The 21281-nt window shown below is 40.7% G+C and overlaps 1 protein-coding gene and 1 long non-coding RNA gene across 2 annotated transcripts in view; one reads left to right on the plus strand and one right to left on the minus strand.

Moving 5' to 3' along the window:
* Nucleotides 1-6050: 6050 nt before the first annotated feature.
* LOC139582848 (uncharacterized) overlaps nucleotides 6051-21281 on the plus strand; it is a 39998-nt gene continuing 24767 nt past the window's right edge. The window contains exon 1 of the long non-coding RNA XR_011676435.1: nucleotides 6051-6194. This is a non-coding gene — a long non-coding RNA (uncharacterized lncRNA). The remainder of the gene's footprint in view (nucleotides 6195-21281) is intronic.
* LOC139582842 (E3 ubiquitin-protein ligase RNF43-like) overlaps nucleotides 16221-21281 on the minus strand; it is a 207775-nt gene continuing 202714 nt past the window's right edge. Inside the window, exon 8 of the mRNA XM_071413225.1 lies at nucleotides 16221-21195. Coding sequence (XP_071269326.1) covers nucleotides 21170-21195 — 26 coding nt within the window. The 3' untranslated portion in view covers nucleotides 16221-21169. The remainder of the gene's footprint in view (nucleotides 21196-21281) is intronic.

Raw genomic sequence — 21281 nt, forward strand, 5'->3', positions numbered from 1 at the left:
GGCCACAATTGTTCCTGTACCCAAGAAGTCAAAGGTAGAGACTAATCAAGGATCATATCACCTCCACCTTACCTGTCACCCTAGACCCACTTCAATTTGCTTACCCCCCTAATAGATCCACAGACGATGCAATCGCCATCACACTGCACACTGCCCTATCCCATCTGGACAAGAGGAATACCTACTGTATGTAAGAATACTACTCATTGACTACAGCTCAGCATTCAACACCATAGTACCCTCCAAGCTCATCATTAAGCTTGAGGCCCTGGGTCTCAACCCTGCCCTCTGCGATTGGTCCTGGACTTCCTGACGGGCCACCCCCAGGTGGTGAACATCTCCTCTTCGCTGATCCTCAACACTGGGGCCCCACAAGGGTGTGTTCTCAGCCCCCTCCTGTACTCCCTGTTCACCTATGACTGTGTGGCCATGCACGCCTCCAACTCGATCATCAAGTTTGCAGACGACACAACAGTAGTAGGCTTCATCACCACCAACGACAAAACAGCCTGTAGGGATGAGGTGAGGGCACTCGGAGTGTGGTGTCAGGAAAATAACCTCTCACTCAACGTCAACAAAACAAAGAAGATGATCGTGGACTTCAGGAAACAGCAGAGGGAGCACACCCCTATCCACATCGACTGGACAGCAGTGAAGAAGGTGAAAAGTTTCAAGTTCCTCGGCATACACATCACAGACAAACTGAAATGGTTCACCCACACAGACAGTATGGTTAAGAAGGCGCAACAGCGCCTCTTCAACCTCAGCAGGCTGAAGAAATTTGGCTTGTCACCTAAAACCCCCACAAACCTTTACAGATGCACAATTGAGAGCATCCTATCGGGCTGTATCTCCGCTTGATACGGCAACTGCACCACCCACACCCTCTCCAGAGGGTGGTTCGGTCTGCACAACGCATCACTGGGGGCAAACTACCTGCACTCCAGGACACCTACAGCACACGATATCACAGGAAGGCCAAAAAGATCATCAAGGACAACAACCACCCGAGCCACTGCCTGTTCAAGGCGAGGTCAGTGCAGGTGCATCAGAGCTGGGACCGTGAGACTGAAAAATAGCTTGTATCTCAAGGCCATCAGACTGTTAAACAGCCATCACTAGCTCAGAGAGGCTGCTGCCTACATACAGACTTGAAATCACTGGCCACTCTAACAAATGGATCACTAATCACTTCATTAATGCCACTTTAATAATGATGTTTACATATCTTACTCATCCCAGATGAATATATTGTATTTTATACCATCCATTGCATCTCGTCTATGCCGGTCGGTCATGGCCCATCTATATATTTAAATGTACATATTCTTATTCCATCCCTTTACTTAGATTTGTGTGTATTAGCTAGTTGTTGTGGAATTGTTAGATTACTTGTTAGATATTGCGGCACTGTTGGAACTAGAAGCACAAGCTGTTCACTATACGCGCATTAACTTCTGCTAACCCATGTGATTTGATTTGAATCCCCATGTTTGACTCCATTTCAATGAGCCGTCCTCCCACCAGCCTCCACTGAACCTCACCCCAGCCAGTTCATCCATCAGATGATGAATAATAGAGCCTGTGTACACAAGCATTTCAGTCAGAGTAACTGCTGATCTAGGATCAGTTTTGCCTTTTAAATCATAATGAATAAATGACAGGGCTGGACACATTTTGTGTTGAAAAAATTTGAAGTTTTATTATGCTATTCTACACATTTTGTCATGAGGCTAAGAGAAAATGTTGTTATTTTAGGGCTAATTTCAATTTTTTGGTTGGGGGCCTCCTGGACGTTGGGGGCCCAGGGGCTTTTGCCCTGCATGCCCATTCGGTAATCCGGCACTGAGACGCTATGTGAATATGGACCCTGAATATGCCAATCATGTTATTGTTATGCCACTATTCACCAGCTAAGAGAGTGTTTATGTCACGTCTACTCCTGCTCCTCCCCTCTGGCGTTCGACGTTCGACGCCACCGGTATACTAACCACCGTTCCTGGGATCCATCATTATGCACACCTGGCATCCATCATTACGCACACCTGCAGAACATCATGAAACTCACCTGGACTCCATTACCGTCCTAATTACCTCCCGTATATCTGTCACTCCCTTGGGTTCCTTCCTCTGTCAGTATTGTTCATGCATAAACGCCACTGTTATGTTGCCTCGTTTCATGTTTTATTAAACGTTGCACCTGTTTCTCGACTCACAGCGTCTCCGTTAGTTTCAATGAAGAGTGTGTGGGCTAGGCCCCTTTTTTCTCAATATCTGCCTGAATGACATGCCCAAAGTAAACTGCCTGTTGCTCAGGCCCTGAAGCCAGGTTATGCATATAATTGGTACCATTGGAAAGAAAACACTTTGAAGTTTGTAGAAATGTTAAAATAATGTAGGAGAATATAACACAAAAGATATGGTAGGAGAAAAACCAACGAGAACTTCTTTTTTTGAGAGACCAAGCTCTTACAATGGCAAGTATAAGGGTATACTCAATTCTAGCTCCCAGGATGCAATTCCCATAGCTTCCACAGGGTGTCAGCAGTCAATGTTCAAGGTTTCAGGCTTGTAACTTCCAAAACGAATAAGAAATATCAGTTTTAGTACAGGGACAGAGTCTTGGAAATTCGTGTTTGCGCGCTCCATGAAGACAAGACGCACCTGCTAAAATTGGTTTCCTATTGAACATACTTCTTTCTGTAAGAAATATTAGTTTGATTACATTTTAGGGTATCTGAGGAGTAAATAGACACGTATTTTGACTTGTTGAAACAAAGTTTAGGGGTAGATTTATGGTTTCCTTTCTCTGCATGTTGAACGAGTGGATTACTTAAATTGATGGCGCCAACTAAACAGACTTTGTGGGATAAAGGATTTTATCTAACAAAATGTCATGGTTCATGGTGCAGCCTACAAGGACTGAACACTCCTCCTTAATTAAGCAGAAGAGGCTTCTGGAAGGAGATGTGGTTTTGAAGACATGATGACAACGCCTGGCAAACACTGAAAGATTGGGCCAGCCATCTGGGAAGTGTTGAGCCCATTTACCTGTATTTTATTAACATCCATTGTTTGAAAAATTTAACAAGGGCTATGCTTTGTGACTGAAGTATCTGTGACTTTAATTATATATTTTTTAAATATTGTTTTACAGGGGTGGATCACCTTAATATTGCGGAAAGATTGTTGCTTCCATCAATGTAATTGTCTGCATCATTTCCAATCCCCAATATATTTTGGGGGTAAATATATATATCCCTATACATACACGTACATACATATACAGTTGAAGTTTAAGTTTACATACACTTAGGTCGGAGTCATTAAAACTCGTTTTTCAAACACTCCACAAATTTCTTGTTAACAAACTATAGTTTTGGCAAGTCGGTTAGGACATCTACTTTGTGCATGACACAAGTCATTTTCCCAACAATTGTTTACAGACAGATTATTTCACTTATAATTCACTGTATCACAATTCCAGTGGGTCAGAAGTTTACATACACTAAGTTGACTGTGCCTTTAAACAGCTTGGAAAATTCCAGAAAATTATGTCATGGCTTTAGAAGCTTCTGATAGGCTAATTGACATCATTTGAGCCAATTGGAGGTGTACCTGTGGATGTATTTCAAGGCCTACCTTCAAATATGCCAATTATGTGATTATCCGACCGCATTCTGTCCCCTACCAACACTTTTTAACCTTTTGGTGCCAGAGAGAATGGCATAAGAAAGTAGTCAAGACGACTAGCTTGATTAAGCCTCCGCCATGTATATCTCACTGGGTCAGGGTATTTAAGCCTCCATATATCCACTAATTCCAATATATCCATGACATTCATGATTTCCTTAAGTGCCTGAGGGTGATAGTTTGTAGTGTGATTTCCTTTTCGGTCCATAGAGGTAATTAAGACCGTATTATAATCTCTCACCATAATAACAGAGACTAGTGTTGCTTTTAGAGTTGTTAAATTCTTATATATATTTTCAAAGAAGCTTGGATCATCATTATTTGGACTGTATAGGTTAATAAGCCATCTGTTTATTGTCCAATAACATATTAAAAATAATCAATCTACCTTGATGATCTGTTTGGACAATTTGCACATTTGGATCAAAATTACTGTTAATTAATACATTCATCCCTTTTGAATTTCTTTGCCCATGGGAGAAATATATTTAGCCCCCCAGTTGTTTTTCCACAAAACTTAATCTAAAATTGTTGAATGAGTTTCCTGTAAACAATAGATATTATATTCCTTCTCTTTTAGCCAGGTAAATACTGATCGTCTTTTCTTATTATCTGCTAAGCCATTACAATTATAACTGGCTATATTTATTTCACCACTTACCATAATGAGACACAACTTTCAATTCTATTTATCAAAATATATGTTTGTAAACGTACCACTAAAAAGCAACATGATTGATTGTCTACTGTATATAGCTGTACCATGATATTTGCATTGCTACTAAGTAAACCTCCAATTGGTCCCCACTATTCCACCCTCTAAAAGCCCTCCTCATCCCAGGTTGGGTTGTCATCCCAATGCCCGGCAGACCACCCTCGACCCACGTATCCCATAGCCCTGAAGAGACTGGGATTCATTCTTCGAAAAGAGCACACAGTGCCATTTACAGAACAGAATTAGATCAACAGCCAAATGCATTTCCATCGCCCTCACCTCGATTTGTATTATATATAGCCATCAAAAAGGTCTTGATTTACGAATGCATATACAGTTGCAGCTGTATGAGAAGGCCTGCAAGACTGTGCAAAAAACTGGGCAGAAATGGGGAGATTTTATTAACCATTGTCACGTCCTAGATGATGGAGGTCAAATGTACCCCTTTCCTCTGAAACACCCACAACACAGTCCCCCGTATTGGCCATATTCCCAAGCATCTCCATGTGGTCAGACTTTTGATTTTGTGCCACCAGGGCCACAATAATATACCCCCTCTCTGAATGTCCGAGTGTGACCCCTTCCCCATGGGTTACTGCAGCTAGTGTTGCCAGCACTGCCACTGCCTGGGTGGGGGCACCCCACTGGAATCCCCACCGGCTAGGTACAAGGTTGTCAAGGTTCTCATTAGCAGATTTGAGAATTTCCTTGTATATTATGCTCTCCCTTTAGGGGGCTTTGGTTTTGGAGGACCAACTCTGCCAAGCAGGCTCAGAATCTTGAGGGGGCAGTGCTGCTCTAGGTCTCTGACCTCATTTTGGCTGCATACAGACAGCCCATAAAACAGTTAGGGACTTCTCCTTAGTATCTGGGTCATTCAGGTGGGTGTCTAGGGTATAGGGTTGTGGACCGTTCCATCAATATAGGATCATAAATAAATAAATTAGATGTATAATTTAAAAAAATAGTTCCCCATGATAGTTCCCCATGATTCCCCATGATAGGACAGTAAATAAGCTAAATGTATAGTTTATTTTAAAACGCTGTTCCACCATGATAGGATAATAAATAAATAAGATTCATTATAAAAAGTATATCCATCATCTGAATAACAATGAAAGCTCTTTCACAACCCCCGCTCACAGCAATACATTGGTTCTGGGATATGCAACCATTTTCTTTCTCACTCAACGCCACACTTTCCCAAACATAAAAAAACACACACCACACCATCCACACATACTTGTTCATTCTGTTTACTGAGTTTTTATCTTCACCATGTTGAATTAGTGCTTTTGTGTTCCAATTAGTTATATTTGTTGGTATATAGAAAAGCTATATTTTTTGTTGGATTATTACAATCCATAACCGGGCTAGAATTGGGTTTTATTATCCTCGTCTATAAAAACGTTGTAATTTTTAAAATAGCCATGGAGTAGTCTTTGTGTCTCTGAACAACTGGTTATCAATATATAGTTTATCGATGACGAGAGCTAATCGTTTCCCTTTTAATCTGTTTTCCTTGAAAATTGGATACAGAACTTTACGCTGTTCTGCAATTTCCTTCGGAAATTTGTCATTCATGCCAATTTGGGTCCCAGCAAGTCTTTTACCCAGGCTTTTAACCATTATTTTATCTTTACCTCTGCCCTCTCTGTCCGAAGCGGTGTACACGTTCGAGTTGGATTTTGTTGATAGCTTCGCATGGAATCTGAAGCACTGTAAGGAGGAACTCTCTAACTACAGATTCAGGAACTCTTGGAACTCTTCTTTCTCTTGGATACCTGTAAGTACCAGATTCTCTCTCATGAATCTAGTCAAGTAAGGCTTCTCTCAGAATGGTGTTTTCCTTTTTAAGTTTATTAACTTTGGTTTCAATCTTATTGACTGTCCCTTTTAGCTGGTTTGTGTCTTTCTCCAATGTCGCAGCTTTTTCATCACTCATCTCGAGGCTTGCCTTCAACTCTTTTATATCCTTACTGACTAATTCAATTATACCCAGTTTGTCATTTATTGATTTTAACAGATTGATTTCGATCTTTACCATTCCCGGTGGTATTAAATCGTCTGTGTCTGTAGAAGATTCACGTTTTTGTTTTGAAATAGGTTCCCCTGTCTTACTCCGTCATGTTTGGGTGTTGCTTTTTTTCTAGTTTCTCTAGTCTTATGATTTGTTTTGTGATCCAGATTGAAGGTTATCACCCACCAGATTTTGTAGTGCTAATATTTTGTCTAAATTACCAATATTGAATATTACATTTTTATCTTGAAGTGCTCTACATAACTACATTCAGTCCACCATCTTCCTGCACTGTTTTTTTTTAAATGGTGGCCCACACTGACATTATTTTACCAGTCCGGCTCTCTCTCTGACACACACACCAAGACCAGAGCTTTAATTTAACTATGAACACATATACAGCAACAACCTGGAGAACAGCTACAGGGGAGAGGAGGTGAAGGAGTTAATTGTAAGCTGGGGATGATTAGGTGACTGTAATGGTATGAGGGCCAGATTGGAAAAGTATCCAGGACACCAGGGTTAACACCCCTACAATAAGTGCCATGGGATCTTCAGTGACCTCAGAGAGTCAGGACACCCCATCTGAAAGACAGCACCCTACACGGGGAATAGTCCCCAATCACAACCCTGGGGTATTGCAATATTTCTTTAGACCAGAAGAAAGGGTGCCTCCTGCTGGCCCGCCAACACCACTTCCAGCAGCATCTGGTCTCTCATCCAGGGACTGACTAGGACAAACCCTGCTCAGCTTCAGAAGCAAGCCAGCAGTGGGATACATGGCTGTGACTGGGTATTGTGTAATAAGCAACCATAATATGAACTCTGATTTAAAAGTATGTAATTGTCGACATGACCACCCACACATACCAGTTGATGTTGTACTCCTCGTTCTGACAAAAGTTAAGAATAATACAATCAACAACTTCTGATATGGGTAGAAAACAGTGGGGGTTGCATGTATTCTTCTCCTCAGTATATTCATGTTCATTTGTATTTGTATTTATTATGGATCCCCATTAGCTGCTTCCAAAGCAGCAGCTACTCTTCCTGGGGTCCAGCAAAATTAAAGCAGTTTATACAATTAAAAAACATTACAATACATTCACAGATGTCATAACACACTGTGTTCCCTCAGGCCCCTACTCCACCACTACCACAGTACTAAATCCATGTGTATGTATAGTGCGCGTGTGTGTGCGCGTGTGTGTGTGCGTGTGTGTGTGTATGTATGTGTCTGTGCCAATGTTTGTGTTGCTTCACAGTTCCCACTGTTCCATAAGGTGTTTTTTTAATCTGTTTTTTTTATCTAATTTTACTGCTTGCGTCAGTTACTTGATGTGGAATAGAGTTCAATGTAGTCATGGCTCTATGTAGTACTGTGTGCCTCCTATAGTCTGTTCTGGACATGGGGACTGTGAAGAGATCTCTTGTGGCATGTCTTGTGGGGTATGCATGGGTGTCCGAGCTGTGTGCCAGTAGTTTAGACAGACAGCTCGGTGCATTCAACATGTCAATACCTCTCATAAATAAAAGTAGTGATGAAATCAATATCTCCTCCACTTTCAGCCAGGAGAGATTGACATGCATATTATTAATATTAGCTCTCTGTGTACATCCAAGGGCCAGCCGTACTGCCCTATTCTGAGCCAATTGCAAATCCTTTTTGTGGCACCTGACCACACAACTGAAAAGTAGTCAAGGTGCGACAAAACTAGGGCCTGTAGGACCTACCTTGTTGATAGTGTTGTTAAGAAGGCAGAGCTTCGCTTTATTATAGACAGACTTCTCCCCATCTTAGCTACTACTGCATTAATATGTTTTGACCATGACAGTTTACAATCTAGTGTTACTCCAAGCAGTTTAGTCATCTTAAGTTGCTCAATTTCCACATTATTTATTACAAGATTTAGTTGAGGTTTAGGGTTTAGTGAGTGTTTTGTTCCAAATACAATGATTTTAGTTTTAGAAATATTTAGGGCTGACTTATTCCTTGCCACCCACTCTGAAACTAACTGCAGCTCTTTGTTAAGTGTTGCAGTCATTTCAGTCGCTGTAGTAGCTGACGTGTATAATGTTGAGAAACTCTGGCTTTACACGAAGTCAGTGGCATGTCGTTAAAAAAGCAAGGAGCCTAAACAGCTACCCTGGGGAATTCCTGATACTAACTGGATTATATTTGATCGGCTTCCATTAAAGAACACCCTCTGTGTTCTGCCATAACACATACGTTTTTCCAGCGGCAGACTATGATCAATAATGTCAAAAGCTGCACTGAAGTCTAACAAGCCCCACAATCATTTTATTATCAATTTCTCTCAGCCAATCATCAGTAAATTGTGTAAGTGCTGTGCTTGTTGAGTGTCCTTCCCTATAAGCATGCTGAAATTCTGTTGTCAATTTCTTTACTGTAAAATAGGATTGTATCTGGTCAAACACATTTTTTCCCAGAAGTTTACTAAGGGTTGGAAACAGGCTGATTGGTCGGCTATTTGAGCCAGTAAAGGGGGCTTTACTGTTCTTGGGTAGAGGAATGACTTTAGCTTCCCTCCTTGCCTGAAGGCACACGCTCTCTAGTAGGCTTACATTGAAGATGTGGCAAATGGGAGTGGCAATATCGTCTGCTATTATCCTCAGTATTTCTCCATCTAGATTGTCAGACCCTGGTGGCTTGTCATTTTTGATAGACAACAATAAAATGTTCATATCTTCCACACTTACTTTACGGCATTCAAAAGTACAATTCCTGTCTTTCATAATTTGGTCCGATATACTTGGATGTGTAGCGTCAGTGTTTGTTGCTGGCATATTATCCCTAAGTTTGCTTATCTTGCCAATGAAAAAGTCATTATAGTAGTTTGCAATATCAGTGGGCTTTGTGATGAATGAGCCATCTGTAACGTTCGTCGAGGATGAGGAATCATCGGACCAAAGCGCAGCGTGGTAAGTGTTCATGTTAATTTATTAAAAACAGAACACTAAACAAAAATAACAAAGAGAATGCAACGAAACGAAACAGTCCTGTCTGGTACAGACAGAAAGACAGAAAACAACTACCCACAAATACAGGTGGGAAAAGGCAACCTAAGTATGGTTCTCAATCAGAGACAACGATAGACAGCTGCCTCTGATTGAGAACCACACCCGGCCAAACACACAGGAATACAAGTCATAGAAAACAGAACATAGAATGCCCACCCAAATCACACCCTGACCAAACCAAAATAGAGACATAAAAAGCTCTCCGGTCAGGGCGTGACAAACAATATAACATTTTACATGCACTTGTATGCCAGTGATACTATTGTGTATGCTATTGCCCCCAAGGTTGACTAGGCTCTATCTGAACTACAGTCTGCTTTTATTGTATTACAGAATACAATCAAATTAGTATTGAATGCAGGTAAAACTAAGTACATGTTATTTTGTAATACAATAAAAGCAGACTGTAGTTCAGATAGAGCCTAGTTAACCATGGGGGCAATAGCATACACAACAGTGTCATCGGCATACAAGCGCATAAATATAAGCGCATAAAAATAACTGATTTAAGCACATGTACTTTGGATGGTGTCCATATTGATCGTGTCCCTGCTTCAAAATATCTGGGCATCTGTATATATGAAAATCTGTCTTTTAAAAAGCATATTGAGGAGTTAAGAAGCTGAGAATAATAATGGGCTTCTTCTATAGAAATATCGGCTACATGTGTCCTGCATAACTTCATAAGGATGGACACGAGGACCAGGAGGGGATCTGCAGCTTGCCGCCATGTGACAGAGGAGAAGTCTGTTGCTCTGCAGGATGTTTCAAGGATGGGGTCCAACAACGCAGCAAGAGAGGCATTCCGTGTGCGGGAGTTCTTCACCTCCTACTTCTTTGAAGAGGGTGCTGTTCACTGGCAACACCATAGACTGCACTATGCACAACCAAAGGAGCCATCCACATTACAATAATATTATTCTTCAATTTAGTTAGCTGTGTCAACTGCAGTTATTCAATTCCCAGTTTCTCTCCTTTGATTTTTCTACTTCTCAGGTGAGGGTAATGTTTAGGTAAGGGTGGGATGTCTGTGCAAAAACAAAACAGGCTATTTTTAAGTCACCCATATTGAAAAAATGTAGAACAATTAGACACCCTAAAACCCACACCTACACACTCATGTATCAATCTGATTGGTCACGCCTGTTCCCGCTCCCCCTCTCTGGCGCTCGAGGGCGCCAGGCGGCCCATCATTATGCACACCTGTCACCATCGTTACGCGCATCAGCGCTTCATGGGACTCACCTGGACTCTATTACCTTATTGATTGCCTCCCCTATATCTGTCACTTCCTCAGTTTCTTCCCCGTGTCTGCATTAATGTCGTTTTGTTCCCCCTGTCCAGACGCTGTCCTTGTTTTGTTTCATGTCCGTTATTTATTAAATATTCACACCCTGTACTTGCTTCTCGTCTCCCAGCGTCTGTCCTCACATGATTGATAGATTGTGTTGTGCAGTAAGCAGGCTCAGGTGTATAACTGTGGCTCCTCTACACCTTCAAAGAATAGGCGAGAGGGCCAACCATGGAGAATAGTAAGACACTTAATTATTTCTATAACTACGCTATATTGTTTGTCCTAGTGTGCATGTTTTTTAGCATAAAGTACTCTGCAGCCACTTAGTGTGAACACCAGGTGAGGCCACACACACAGATTCCTGTTGAACACTGTCTCTTTAACTACCTTATTTTCTCAATAACAATCTCTCTCCTTCACTTCATCCCTCTCTCCCCTTCTCCCTAAATCCTCTAGGTTATATCAGCTGTGTCGGTGAACCCCTCCCGCATCTGAACTGGCTATATAGAGGGCACAGCATGATCAGAGGTGAGAGGTCACTTGGTCGGGTCAACAGGAAGTATTATTAAAGAGATGCTTTACATTGAAATTCAGATAGAGATGTACAGTAGTAGTCCCAGAGTTAATGATCCATGGTCAGTTTCACCTCCTGATGATTATGATGACTGACTGTGTTAGAATTTAAAAAAACACAAGGCTTAAACATGCTCTCATCTGTCTCTCGTCTGCACGTATGTTTTGATGTGAGAGAGGATGCCAACCCCCAGTCCAGTCACCGCCACCTCACCTGCTCTTAAAATAACCTTTGGGCTGACTGGGAGCCCAAGGCTGGTTAGGAGACACCACTAGAGACACTATTATGTAATTGTGATGAACTGAAAGAATATTAGGGTAACACTGTAAATCATTAATCATATGCTGTCTTCCCTGCTCTTCTGTTCTTACCTCTTTCCCTTTCTGTCTTTTACACCTCTCTTACTACCTCTTTCTTCCTGTTTTTATAATGCACACCAGATGTGCATTGAAGTACAGATTGAACTTGTATTTATAATATTAAAATTATAATATGTATAATGCATGTATTATGTATTTATAACACTTGGATAATGAACTTCTTTCAATAAAGTGTCTCACATTCTCTACTGCTTGAAATTAAGTCTCTCATTTGATGAAATACTACACTTATCCTGTGTTTATCAGATCAATGCAGATGAAGGAAATTAGATATTGAGATGAACCGGTTTTAGAGTATTTACATGATGCATAGGAAGTGTAGTGTACTGTTTAAAAAAAATACTATATATGCTGCAAAAAATGTGGCAATGAACTTCATGTCCTGAATACAAAGCGTTATGTTTGGAGCAAACACAACACATCACTGAGTACCACTCTTCAAATGTTCAAGCATGGTGGTGGTTGCATGCGTATACTTGTCATCGGCAAGGACTAGGTGTAACGCGTACGCTAATAATCAGGACGCAAGTATAGGGAGTGAATTTAATAAATAAACGAACATGGAACAAAACAAGAGTAGTGTACAGACATGAAACATATAAACAGAAACAATAACACCTGGGGAACAAAACCAAAGGGAGTGACAGATATATAGGGGAGGTAATCAGGAAGGTGATGGAGTTCAGGTGAGTCTCATGAGCGCAGGTGGCGTAACGATGATGGCAGGTGTGCACAACCAAATTATTGAATAATGAATCATTTCTGAAGGCACCGTATTTAGTTATTAAGAGATCTCTCAATAATCATTCTCATGATAGCATATTGGTTGGTAGTAGTCAGTGACAAATATTAAAGCTAGGCTGGATGGGAGACCAAATGAATAGCTGTAGATAGATCAACTTTCCAGTAGGAAGTTGTGATGGATTTTTTTTGTTTTGTTGTGCTTTTCAAATAACCAATTTCTGTGTTCATGCAAGTGACTGATTGAACGCCTGGGAGACCCACGACCCTGAGATTATGAGTCTCATGCCCCAATCTCATTCTTATCATTGTTGGTGATTATAACATGTATTCTCTCTCTTCCCTGTGATTGGTTATTAGAAAAGCACAAACAGAAACATTTCCATCACAAAATACTGCCCAGACCAATTTTTTCTGATTGTGGATATAATGTTGAAGATCTGACATTGTTTCATAGTTACAAATTCGACATAATCCTGTGGTTAAAATTTCACATTCAAAACAACAGTTGATATTTTTCAAATACAATGTATTTTCCATGTAGATTCCATGTCACAATACATTGACAAATTACGTTGAAACAACGTTGATTCAACCAGTTTGTGCCCAGTGGGTTGTAAGTCCATAAAACCATTAACACATTGATCACAATGCGGCCTTAAGGGATACTTCAGGATTTTGGCAATGAATCCCTTTATCTACTTCCCCAGAGTCAGATGAACTCGTGGATAACATTTTTATGTCTCTTGTCCAGAATGAAGGAAGTTAGATGCAGTTTCGCCAGCCAATGCTAACTAGCGTTAGCATAATTTCATGGCAGTCTATGGGTATCTGCTAGCATTCTAGCAGATATCCATAGACTTCCAGTCATTGAACTAATGCTAGTTAGCAATTGCGCCAGTGCTAGTTAGCCACTTCCTTCAAACCACACGCAGAGACATAGAAATTATTTCCACGACCATGAGTTCATCTGACTCTGGGGAAGTAGATACAGGGCCTCATTGCCAAAATCCCAAAGTATTCCTTTAAAAGCTGTTCATGGCTCCTACCCAAGGCGAACACAACTCAACCCAGAGTTGTAAAGGTACATCTATCACAGATGCAGATTAAAGACCAACTGTAGCAGGGAGAGCTGGAACTGAGATAAAATTTTGGATCGGGTTTCAGCCTGTGGCACTTTCTAACCGAGGCCCCCATCCAGTACCTGTTAGGACAGGCTCCATCAGTCATGATTTGGCATTTCAGTCTAGTGATGTGGATTGGTTATGCCTGAAACTAGAAAACATTTATCTACACCACACCAAAGGAACTGTGGGAGAAACCACCAACACTTTCTTGGTCTTTGCCGTCTTGATCTTTTCATTACACTTTTAAATATTTTCATGATTAATTGGAGCTCATAAGTTAAACTTGTGTTGTGAGGCTCGCTGGCATTTGAACATAAAACCCTGGGAGAGTATTTAAGTGTTTAGCCTTGGTCTCAATAATTCAACATCAAAAGACAATAAAGCCAAAGCAAAGACCTTATCCTTTACAAAAGCTGTCAGTGAGTACATCCAAGAGCCATTACACATAACAAGGCAGATCTTTGAATTAACTGGTTATGTAAAGAGAGCTTTATAAATACATTTCATTAATTGACTGAGTTGGACCCGTGTGTGTTTCCCACCACAGGGCTTCGGGGCAGGAAAATTCAAGTCTCTGTTCGAGTGCATTGAGATGCCAGGGGCAACCTCGCCATTTCTAACTAATATTACAACATGATTGTATGGCTACACCAATGAAGCTGAGTTAATACAGTGGCAAGGAAAAGTATGTGAACCCTTTGGAAATACCTGTATTTCTGCATAAATTGGTCATTTGATCTGATCTGACATTTGATCTGATCTTCATCTAGGTCACAACAATTGACAAACAGTCTGCTTAAACTAATAACACACAAACAAGTATACATTTTCATGTCTTTACTGAACACACCGTGTAAACATTCACAGTGCAGGTTAGAAAAAGTATGTGAACCCTTGGATTTATTAACTGGTTGAACCTCCTTTGGCAGCAATAACCTCAGCCAAACGTTTTCTGTAGTTGCAGATCAGACCTGCACAACGCTCAGGAGGAATTTTGGACCATTCCTCTTTACAAAACTGCTTCAGTTCAGCAATATTCTTGGGATGTCTGGTGTGAACTCCTCTCTTGAGGTCATGCCACAGCATCTCAATCGAGTTGAGGTCAGGACTCTGACTGGGCCACTACAGAAGGCGTATTTTCTTCTGTTGAAGCCATTCTGTTGTTGATTTACTTCTGTGTTTTGGGTCGTTGTCCTGTTGCATCACCCATCTGCTGTTGAGCTTCAATTGGCGGGCAGATAGTCTTACATTCTCCTGCAAAATGTCTTGATAAAACTTGGGAATTCATTTTTCCGTCGATGATAGCAAGCTGTCCAGGCCCTGAGGCAGCAAAGCAGCCCTAAATCATGATGCTCCCTTCCACCATACTTTACAGTTGGGATGAGGTTTGATGTTGGTGTGCTGTGCCTTTTTTTCTACACACATAGTGTTGTGTGTTCCTTCCAAACAACTCAACTGTAGTTTCATCTGTCCACAGAATTTTTTACGAGTAGCGCTGTGGAACATCCAGGTCCACATTTGCGGACTTCAGACTTGCAGCAATGTCTTTTTTGGACAGCATGGCTTCTTCAGTGGTGTCCTCCTATGAACACCATTCTTGTTTAGTGTTTTACGTATCATAGACTCGTCAACAGAGATGTTAGCATGTTCCAGAGATTTCTGTAAGGCTTTAGCTGATTTTTCTTAACCTCATTGAACATTCTGCGCTGTGCTCTTGCAGTCATCTTTACAGGACGGCCACTCCTAGGGAGAGTAGCAACAGTGCTGAACTTTATCCATTTATGTACAATTTATCTTACCGTGGACTGATGAACATCAAGACTTTTAGAGATACTTTTGTAACCCTTTCCAGCTTTATGCAAGTCAACAATTCTTAATCTTAGGTCTTCTGAGATCTCTTTTGTTCGAGGCATGGTTCACATCAGGCAGTCCTTCTTGTGAATAGCAAAGTCAAATTTTGTGAGTGTTTTTTTTATAGGGCAAGGCAGCTCTAACCAACATCTCCAATCTCGTCTCATTGATTGGACTCCAGGTTAGCTGGCTCCTGACTCCAATTATCTTTTGGAGAAGTTATTAGCCTACTTTTTCCAACCTATACTGAGAATGTTTAAATTATGTATTCAATATAGACAAGACAAATACAATAATTTGTGTGTTATTAGTTTAAGCACACTGTTTGTCTATTGTTGTGACTTATATGAAGATTGGATCAAATTTGCTGATCAATTTATACAGAAATCCAGGTAATTCCAAAGGGTTCACATACTTTTCTTGCCACTGTGTGTTCTACTGCATGTTCTTAGCTTTGCTAAGAGATTTGGCACCTATTTTGAGAAATGTATGGGACAAGTTGTTGAAAGCAATTAAAAAGCAATCTGTGATATTTCTTCATTGTATAATCATTGTGATAACATGCACCAGCTTTCCATCTTTGACCTTTGTAAGGTAAGAACCATAATTCAAAGTTTGGTATTTTTGTCAATTACATAATTGCCAGTGCCAACATGATACTTCTGATAGAAATTATGTATGACTGGAAATGGAATGACCAAGTCTTACAATGAGATTTGTCAGATAAATACTTCATTTTGAAGATGAAGATCATAAAATTGAGACCATAATCAGCACCAGAGGTTTTATTTCAAAATAATTTATTTGCATATAATTGGAATGAAGCCATGTTGATACATCTGTGATGGCACTTAGTTTCATATAGATATCGTTTCTATACAGAAACCATGCATTCTTTTTCAGGACCTGGACAAAAATGGATAAATATATTAGTAAATAAATATATTAGTGACATATCACCATATTGAAATGTTCTATTATATATAAAATACAACACTTTATTTCATTTCTGTTTTTTTCTTTCTCTTTTTGTACACAAAGTATCCAAAATATACTGACAGATCCCTTCAATTTCTATCGGGATTGTGCTCTATTAGAAAAAAGGCAGTTTCAGCTCATTATGCGTTAAAAAACAAAACAATGAACACAAACAAAAAACGGCCCTAAAGGGGATAATAAAATCGCCCCAAACATTTCAGAGATGTTTGATTATTTAAAGTTTTATATTTCCTTGTTCTGGTCGTTGGCGTAGTTATAGTGCCTTGATTTACCTTGCTTTCAGTTTTTACTGAAAAATATTGGTTGGTTGTGGATTCCAGTGCTGGTTGGTTGTGATTTAGTCATTTCAGCTAAGGCTAGGGAACTGTAGCCTGGAATCCAGACAGGTTTTGCAATGTTTCACCTTTGTTTCAAGGGAAACAATGGTGAGTGCAGTGTTCAGTCTGGTTTAACCAGGCTATATAGGACTGTTCTCTACACAAATATATATAACAGAAACACAACCTGGAGTATTAGCAAGAGAAGCTGTCTCCAAAAAACATTACAAACGAGGTATCGATATATATGGGGCTGTAATCCATGATTTTCCACTGTTTGACTGCATACGATTTCATTTTCAGATTTCTCTTGTTAGGTAAAACACATTTAATTGGGTTTAAGTTTGATGGAAGAGGAATAAAAGGCACAGGTTGAATGCATTCAAAACTGTGTTTCTTTGGTAAAATAACAAGAGCTTTAATGTATTAGGTCATTTGCTGATCTTATATCATAATAAACTTCAACCCATTGACAGGAAGTAGTGAATGCACATCCCACAACTAACTCCTTTGAAAAGTGAATCCAGAAGGCACAATTGGAGTAAATAGCATAGACAGACTTATCTCAATTACAAATTCAGAGTGTTACTAGATCAGACAAGGTTGTTTAAGTGCTTCCAGTTCTTTCGAAAATAGTCTGGGGATCAATAGGTTTATTCAATTAAATACTAAGGCTCCATGTTTACTGTCTGTCTTAATGCAGTCTCCTTTCACATTTTCACTAAGCAATAAAATATATTGGGGGATATAACTACACACATTTCAAGACTTTTCTTTCTTCCAGGGTTTATAATCTTCTAGGATGTTTCACCAGGTTTCCATTTAAGTTAACTTAAGTTCATAAAAGGCCACAGCTTTGTTAAGTCAATGTTTGGTACACTGTGAAAAAAAAAAAAAAACGCTGATTCAACGTACAATTGTAAGGATACCAGCAGCGATAGGATTGTGAGTTTTCTCCACAAAATTCCCACAAAATTTTTGTTGTGAGTTTGCTCAATGCAATTTTGGTTGAGCAAACTCACAATCCTATTGAAGCTGGTTGCCTTATAATTGTACGTTGAATCAATATATTTTTTTACAAGGTAGTGAATAATGTATGTTTCCAAAGTTGAATGAATTATGAATTATCATGACTTTCCTCCAGTTACATAGTAATTATGTACAGTGCATTCGGAAAGTATTCAGACCCCTCCTGCCCCTTGTACTATAATAAGCTCTGATACTCATACTATATGTATCCTGTGTCTGCATCTGGGTCTTAGCCTGAGCCCTGGTAGTACAAACTGGCCACAGACAAACAGAAAATGCAGGTATAAATACACAGGAGATAATGGGGACAGACGGGAGACACCAGGTGGTGGCGGTGGGGGGAGACAAGCACAAGACAGGTGAAACAGATCAGGGTGTGACACCTCGAGTCTTCTTGGGTATGACGCTACAAGCTTGGCACACCTGTATTTGGGGAGTTTCTCCCGTTCTTTTCTGCAGATCCTCTCAAGCTCTGTCAAGTTGGATTGGGAGCATCACTGCACAGCTATTTTCAGGTCTCTCCAGAGATATTCGATCGACATTCAGAGACTTGTCCCGAAGCCATTCCTGCATTGTCTTGGCTGTGTGCTTAGGGTCATTGTCCTGTTGGAAGGTGAACCTTCGCAAGTCTGAGGTCCTTAGTGCTCTGGAGCAGGTTTTCATCAAGGATCTCTCTGTACTTTGCTCCGACTACTGAGTAGTCTCCCAGTCCCTGCCGCTGAAAAACATCCCACAGCATGATGCTGCCACCACCATGCTTCACCGTAGGGATGGTGCAAGGATTCCTCCAGACGTGACGCCTGGCATTCAGAACAAAGAGTTCAATCTTGATTTGATCAGACCAGAGAAACTTGTTTCTCATGGTCTGAGAATCCTTTAGGTGCCTTTTGGCAAAGTCCAAGCGGGTTGTTGTGCCTTTTATTGAGGAGTGGCTTCCGTCTGGCCACTCTACCATAAAGGCCTGATTGGTGGAGTGCTGCAGGAACTCTGTCAGAGTGACCATCGGGTTCTTGGTCACCACCCTGACCAAGGCCCTTCTCCCCCGATTGCCCAGTTTGGCCAGGAGGCCAGCATTAGGAAGAGCCTTGGTTGTCCTAAACTTCTTCCATTTAAGAATGATGGAGGACTCTGTGGTCTTAGAGGCCTTCAATGCTGCAGACCTTTTTTGGTATCCTTCCCCAGATCTGTGCCTCGACACAATCCTGTCCCGGAGCTCTACAGTCCTGTATTGGAGCTCTACAGACAATCCCTTCGACTTCATGGCTTGGTTTTTTGCTCTGACATGCACTGTCAACTGTGGGACCTTATATAGACAGGTGTGTGCCTTTCCAAATCATGTCGAATCAATTGAATTTACCACAGGTGGACTCCATTCAAGTTGTAGAAACATCTCAAGGATGATCAATGGAAACAGGATGCACCTGAGCTCAATTTCGAGTATTTTAATATTTTTATTTAACCTTTATTTAACTAGGCAAGTCAGTTAAGAATTAATTCTAATTTTACAATGACAGCCTACACCGGCCAAACCCGGACGATGCTGGGCCAATTGTGCTCCCCCTATGAGACTCCCAATCACGGCCGGTTGTGATACAGCCTGAATTCGAACCAGGGTGTCTGTTGTGACTCATCAAGCACAGATGCAGTGCCTTAGACCGCTGTGCCACTCAGGAGCCCCCAGTCTCATAGCAAAGGGTCTGAATACTTACGTAAATTAGGTATTTCTGTTTTATTTTTAATATATTTGCAAAAATTTCTAAACACCTGTGTTCACTTTGTCATTATGGGGTATTGTGTGTAGATTGATGAGGAACAATTGTTATTTAATCCATTTTAGAATAAGGCTGTAACGTAACAAAATGTGGAAAAGGTCAAGGGGTCTGAATACTTTCCGAATGCACTGTATATACTATTTTGCTGTAATGTTCCAAGATAAGAGCACCCTTACTGAGCTTTAGCTGCTGGTATTTGGGAAATGGAAGGGAGAGAATATCCTTGCAGGTCGACATTGATTGGGTCGTGTACTAGGACATGTGATTAAAGGTCAGGGGTGAAGAGCAGGAGACATGGCGGATGTCCTTCCTGAGCCGAGCAAAGTTTCACTCACACTGTGTGATTTTCTGGAGGCCTACCAGGGTTCAAATAGTATTTGAAATTGTTCACATACTTGGAGCATTTGCATATTTTAGCCTGACTGGAGAACATGCCAGATGGGTGGGGTTTGCACTTTTGGGATGATTACATTGGTCCCATTGAGCCAGGCAAGCTTAATCAAGCACAGCTACAGTATTTGAAAGATGGCAAATACAGTTTGAACCCAGGTTTGTCTGGTGGACCCCTCCCTCCTTCACTGGCCACCAAATCAGCACTCAGATCAAACATAATAAGTAACCACTGGCAACATGAGAAATGACATGAGCAAAACTAAAATAGCTCGTAATAATAACACATTTCAGTGAATCTGGTTCAAAATTACAGACTACATTTTTTTACCGAAACACAAAGCAAACAAAATGTGATGGAAGCAGCTGCCATTATTGAATTAACCAACACATGTCCCCATGCTAGCCTCTAGTGACCTCTCAGGATGCACACTTCTTGTAAGGCCGGCTAAGAAAATAACTGTTTTCCCCCAATGGGGCAGGTTGCCCAGAGAGAAGCTTCTAGGCTCTTTTCTGTAGCTCTGAGTACCTTTGCGATACACACGCCACTGGAACACATTTCTGAATCTGATTTGAGGAAGGCTGGAAAGAGCAAGAAACCTCCAACTGAGCATCTATGGGAGTAATGAGGGAAAATCAAGTATTACTGAGTAGTACCTCATAATATAATCGATTAAGTACTTAACCACTCAAGGAATTAGATATCCAATTTGTCCATGTGATTTCTACTGAGAGAAATAGTAGGGGAGTTTCGTACTGTGAATCGAGGCTCAAGTCCTGAGCAGTGAGAATTCCTAGCGGTCACTAAGGCAAACTGGGAACTTGTAATATCATGTCGGTATTGAATTCTTCGTGTAATTTACAAAACAAAACAACAACAAGGCAGAAGAGAATAAAACAAATTTCCCCTTTGTGACATACTTAAATTCAACAATGAATATGAGCAATTTCAGGTCTCTACTTGACTTGTGTTTTCATTGATTTGATGGTCAAAAGAAACAAATGTTCAACATAATCACAATCTAACTCATTTTGATCTCTGTTGACAGATATAACTCAGCACTGACTGGGGGATTCTGGGAAGTGTAGTTTGAATGCAGGTATTTCATGTGGAATTATTTGGAAGACTTGAGAAAGATGGCCGCCGATGACGTGTTTGTCCATTCCGGCTCCTAGGTACGTAGCAGCGTGAGTTTGGGGATGCACCTTTCGAGTTAGTTAGTTATCACACACCGGACTCCTCCTCTGATCCTGGAGGGAGAGAAACAGACAATAGGTTTACTTACCTCTCTAACACAGAGAGAGACACTCACATGACACACAGGATGACAGGAAGA

The sequence above is a fragment of the Salvelinus alpinus genome, chromosome 1, assembly GCF_045679555.1.
Source record: "Salvelinus alpinus chromosome 1, SLU_Salpinus.1, whole genome shotgun sequence".
NCBI classification, from domain to species: Eukaryota; Metazoa; Chordata; class Actinopteri; order Salmoniformes; family Salmonidae; genus Salvelinus; species Salvelinus alpinus.